This window comes from Elephantulus edwardii, unplaced genomic scaffold, assembly GCF_000299155.1.
Source record: "Elephantulus edwardii isolate Elephantulus edwardi_28Jun2011 unplaced genomic scaffold, EleEdw1.0 scaffold00109, whole genome shotgun sequence".
Lineage (NCBI taxonomy): Eukaryota > Metazoa > Chordata > Mammalia > Macroscelidea > Macroscelididae > Elephantulus > Elephantulus edwardii.
The window spans coordinates 2,508,216-2,513,296 of NW_006399859.1; the positions used below are offsets into that span (position 1 = coordinate 2,508,216).

Genomic DNA, 5,081 nt, shown 5'->3' on the forward strand with positions numbered 1-5,081 from the left:
AATAAAATATAATTATAGAAAAAAAAAACAGACTAAGCTCTGAGCATACACTCCTCTTCATCATCATCATCATCATCATCATGTTCTTCATCATCATCACTACCATAACTGTAACACTAAAAGTAAGTGTTTTCATGATGCACAGCATTTCCTATTTTTGTGATGACAGGAGTCTAGAGTGAAGGCTACATGGTGGAGTGGGCCTGGGGGAGGGTTTGTAAAACAATGAAAGAACTGTTCTTTTACTTTTCCAAGAGGGTAGTGTACTAGGGGGGAGGGTTGGGAGGGGAGAAAAGTGCAACAATGAATGAATCGAAATCCAAAGTCTCTGTAAATTTTTACTGAAATTAATAATAATTTAAACTAAAAAAATTTTACAAAAAGATTTCCCGTTTTGGAAAACCTGAAAAAGGCATTTAACTCTGTTACCAGCATAGAATAAAATAAACACTTTCCAATCTGTGAAAAAGAGCTGCAAAAAAAATACCCACACATATGTATTTAAAAATTGGAAAAGGGAAGAATTAAAACATCAAATTGCAGGACAATACATGGAACATCATCAAGTATATAATTTGTTAACTATGAAGAACTGTACATATATTTTTGTAAATATATAGAAGCTGGAAACATGCAGACTGACTCTTCACGCTGTTAGCCTATATGTCTTCATGTATTGCTTTGAATTCTGTAGTGTTTCATTTCTTATAATGGGAAATAATAAATGTAATTTTGTGTTGTTTTTAACTTCCATGAGACAAATAAACTGCTAGTCCTCAGCTTTTAAAACGCTAGGGCTTTTCTCAACATAAAATAAACAAATAAAAACCAACGTGTTTCCATGGATTATCAAACCCACTGCTAGTATCTGCATCCTAATGCCCTAAATCCAAGAGGGATTTGAGTTTAATGCTTTCCCCTCACCCCAGAAATATGTTACCATGTCAAAGAATATTAACTGCCTTTGTTTAGTGAGTCTATGTTTGCCACAGTCTCTCATGTGGTTTTAGTAAGTGTCATCTTTAGTGGAAATTGAAAGAACAGCTGAAAAAAGTGAGTTCAAATAATGAAACAGGGTATCCATGAGCTCTGAGGGTAAATACATTACTTTGGGAAATTATAAATTAGGGAAAGTAACTTTCGTAAAGTGATTCTCCTTGCCAATCCTGTTGACCTTAGTAAGACAGGAAGAATCTTGTGTTAAATAAATTCTGAGTGAAGGGTTAAGGTGGTGTGGCTGAAGAATTGAACAAAGAGCTTGAAGAACAAGGGCTGACTTCATTGCTGGTGGGATGTGAGTTTTAGATTTTTGCATACTAAAATTTAGTTTATGTCACCTTCCATTTCATCTGACAGTGTGACTGGAAAGGGATCCCTGGGTGATGCAAAACGTTTGTTCTCAGCTACTAACTTAAAGGTTAGCAGCTCAGACCCTCTCATTAGCTCCACAGAAGAAAGTGTGATAGCAATAATACCTATTAATGGGATTCTTGGGATTAAATGAAAAGAACTAGAATAAAATCTGAGCTATAATATATACTATATGTATTGTTAAATATTTTTATTAGTAGTATTTATGAGTGTTTTATCAGAAACACTTTTGTACATGTGGCCTCTTTTTCAATATGACTGTGAATCTTTTTTTGTTTGTTAAGCAACTCATTTAGTCAGTTAATGTGTGTTAAACAAGCACCTATAATGTGCCATGCACTATTCTTGCTGCTGGGACAGAACAGGTGGCAAGATAAAACTATTGTTTACTTGGAGCTTATATCCCAGTGGGAGTAGCCCCTAAAGGGACAAAGAGAAACACAGAATGCTCTTTCAGGTTGCATTTTTAAAGAAAAACCAAACAAGGTTGGAGGCTGGGAAGTGGCATGGGTGCTATTTAAAAGGCATGGCAAAAGGAAAACCCTATGTAAGTGGAGACGAAAGAAAAGAGCACTGAGGCATTGTTGTGATTGTTGTTATGTGTTATCGAGTTGGAACCGACTCATAGTTGACTCTCCAGAGAGTTTTCAGAGGCTCTAAATTACACAGAGCAGTTGGTGGATTTGAACTGTGTGCCTTTGGGTTGGCAGCACCATCCTTTACCACTAATCTACCAATATCTCTAAACCAGGAATGCAACTGGCATAGTTGAGGTACAGCAAGGAGCCAGTGTGGCAACAGGAGGGTCAAGAGGGGTGAGAGCTGAAGGGACCCAGCAACCAGAGGAAGGACTTTCAATCTGATTCTAAATATATATAGAAAGTAGATGTCCACATTGCTGAGCTATTCCCCCAAACAAGGGATGGGGTAGAGAAAAATTTCAAACTTCTCAGCCACACAGACAGTGACTGTGGCCGTGAACAGTGCTCACTTATCCTCCGAATAAATAGAAGGACTTTTAAACCACTGAATTCTAATCCATAAAATAAATCTGTCACAATAAGTGTAAGGTGATGTAGCATATCACATGCTGGACTGAAAAACTAAACGGTCTGTGGTTCTAATCTACCAGTTACTCCATCGGAGAAAGATAGGTAGTTTCCTCTTTTGAAGATTGACAATGTGAAAAGACAATGCAGGACTGTGGAATCCACTCAAAGGCAGTATGCTTGGCTAAATTCTATTGTGATTAAGAAGTCCTGGTGGTGTAGCAGGTTAAGTGCTGAGCTGACAATCTAAAGGTTGGCAGTATGAACTCATCTATTGCCCCATGGTGAAAAGATGAGGCAGTCAGTTGTCTTCCACTGAGATTTGTTATTGTTATGTTGTTAAGTGCCACTAAGTCAAGCATCGAGCACAACTCATAGCGACCCTATAAACAAAAGATATGAATCCTGTTCTATAACTATAATCATTTCTCTAATGTTCATAAAGTTTCCAAAGGCATGTTGTTTAGGAAGTAGATGCCAAGCCTGTTTCCAAATCTATCTTAATCTCAGAACTCCACCAAACACTGTCCATTATGGGTAACCATCATGGCTTTTGAAACATCAGTGCACACCATTCAGCATCATAGCAACTCTAAGTTACCCCAGCACAGCAAATTGACAGACCAGTGCAATACCACTTAGAAGAATGTTCTTCCCAAATGCAATTAACACCAGGCCCAAGGGCCTCAGTCTTGAGGGTCCAATCTACTTTTAAATGCAAAGGCCCACCCATCAGGTTCTGATTGACTTAAAAAAGAGATTTCCAGCCCACCGCTTGTTAGTAAAATCCAGTATATCCAATCAGCTCACACATGATTGTGAATGAAATAAAAAAAAAAAAAACAACCAAATAGTTTACACCTAACTTTCAATAAAAACAAGAGGACCTACCCTCTAGAATCCAACTGCTTCACACATGAGTCTCCAAACTGGAAACTTAGGAAGTGCTCAATCGATTTTTAAATACAAAGACCCAAAGGACAAAACTCAATGAGGCAGTAAGCTTATTTTCTTTTTGCTGTTGCTATTTGCTGCCTCTGAGCTGATTCTGACTCACAGTGATTCCATGTGGTATATAGGAGAGCTGGCTCATAGGCTTTCCCACACTGTACTAATTATAGAAGTGCACTGCCAAGTCTTTCTCCAGCAGTCACTGGGTGGCTTCAAACCATAAACCTTTCAGCTATCGGCTGAGTGCTTGAAACGTTGTGCCCCCAATGTTCCTTATTACATCTTCTACTATTGAAGGATATTTTGGTATTTCTGATATTCAGTTCAAACACAGAGAACACATTTCCACATTAGGAATCAGAGTTGTGCTCATGAACTCTGTCCAGAAAGCCAGCAAATGATTTCCTATCCCTCTGTCTATCTTTCAATTCAAAATCAAGGCTCAAAGCATTCTTCTTTGATTCACAGAGCTGCTGAGATCTAGCAGTCCAGGAGCAGAAGTCCTGGCGCACCGGCCACACTCAGCCATCAGGGTATTAAAGAGGTTCCAGCACAGGAACATACAGATTCAGGTGGGGTGACAGGTCACAGCCCAGCCCTCCAGCCACCAGCCTACCTCTGCAGATGGTCCCATTCCCCACGTAACCCGGTTTGCAGGTACAGCTGTGACCCTGGACAGTGTTGGTGCAGATGGCATTCTCGTCACAGTTGTGCTGCCCGCTGCCACACTCGTCATGCTCTGTTTGCCGGGAAAGAGAGAAAAGAAGACACTTTTTCTTAACTTGGATTCCTTACTGGTGGGAAAGTTAGCTGCTGCAACTCGACCAAATCGAACTGACAGTGAACACTGTGGATTGGATATTTGCTGTTTGCCTGGCATTTTCTATAGTTGAAATGGTTGAATTCTTTTCAGCTCCATAAGAGAAATGTTATCAGTGACTTAAGTTACTAACTAGAATCACTGCTTTTAAGCAATTTCTTTCTTCCAGTTTCTCAAAGGGTTCCTGCTGAGGCTGCAAGACAGTGGCTCAGTATTTGATGCAATTTGTAGCATCTCCCTTTGGAGGACATCTGGAAGCATCTGAAGACATTTTTAGTTCTTATAAATGTAGGAGAATGGGAGCAGGGGCTGGAGTAGAGTGGGAGCCCTAGTGGGAGCTGGAGCTATTGAGAGATCATGGGTGCCGTATTACCTTTTATACTCAGAGCAGCCCACTCCCCTCAATAACATAAAATTAACCACCCCAAAATACCAACAGTGCTAACATAGGGAAATTCTACTTAAAGGCAAAATTGAAATGAAGAACCAAACCCAGAGATGAAATTCTATGGCTTCCTTAGACCTTATTGAGAAGATAAAAAGAAGAGCAGTTCTGTGGCTAATACCCCTAACAAAGGTGGGTTTACCAATGAATATTTTGAAAGTAGTAGCACTAGCCATGGGGACCAGAGGAATTCACAGTATTGTGTGGTGAGTAAAAAAGGAATTTATTCTGAGGACTCGAAGAATCTTCAGCATTTTAACCCTAATTTTCCATGCAGCCATTTTTATAGGGTTTATAATTCAAATTCTGGGCTGATCTTGATATGCTGAAATACAATACTACCAAAAGCAATTTACACATTTAATGCAATCCCAATACAAATACCAATCCCATTCTTCAATGAGATGGAAAAGACAATCTCCAATTTCGTATGGAATGGAAAAAA

The 5,081-nt window shown here is 39.2% G+C and overlaps 1 protein-coding gene across 2 annotated transcripts in view; it reads right to left on the reverse strand.

Moving 5' to 3' along the window:
- NELL1 (NEL-like 1 (chicken)) overlaps positions 1 to 5,081 on the reverse strand; it is a 1,108,018-nt gene that overhangs the window by 397,735 nt on the left and 705,202 nt on the right. For both annotated transcript variants that reach the window (XM_006892008.1, XM_006892009.1), the window contains exon 14: positions 3,988 to 4,110. In XM_006892008.1, the coding sequence (XP_006892070.1) occupies positions 3,988 to 4,110 (123 nt within the window). The remainder of the gene's footprint in view (positions 1 to 3,987; positions 4,111 to 5,081) is intronic.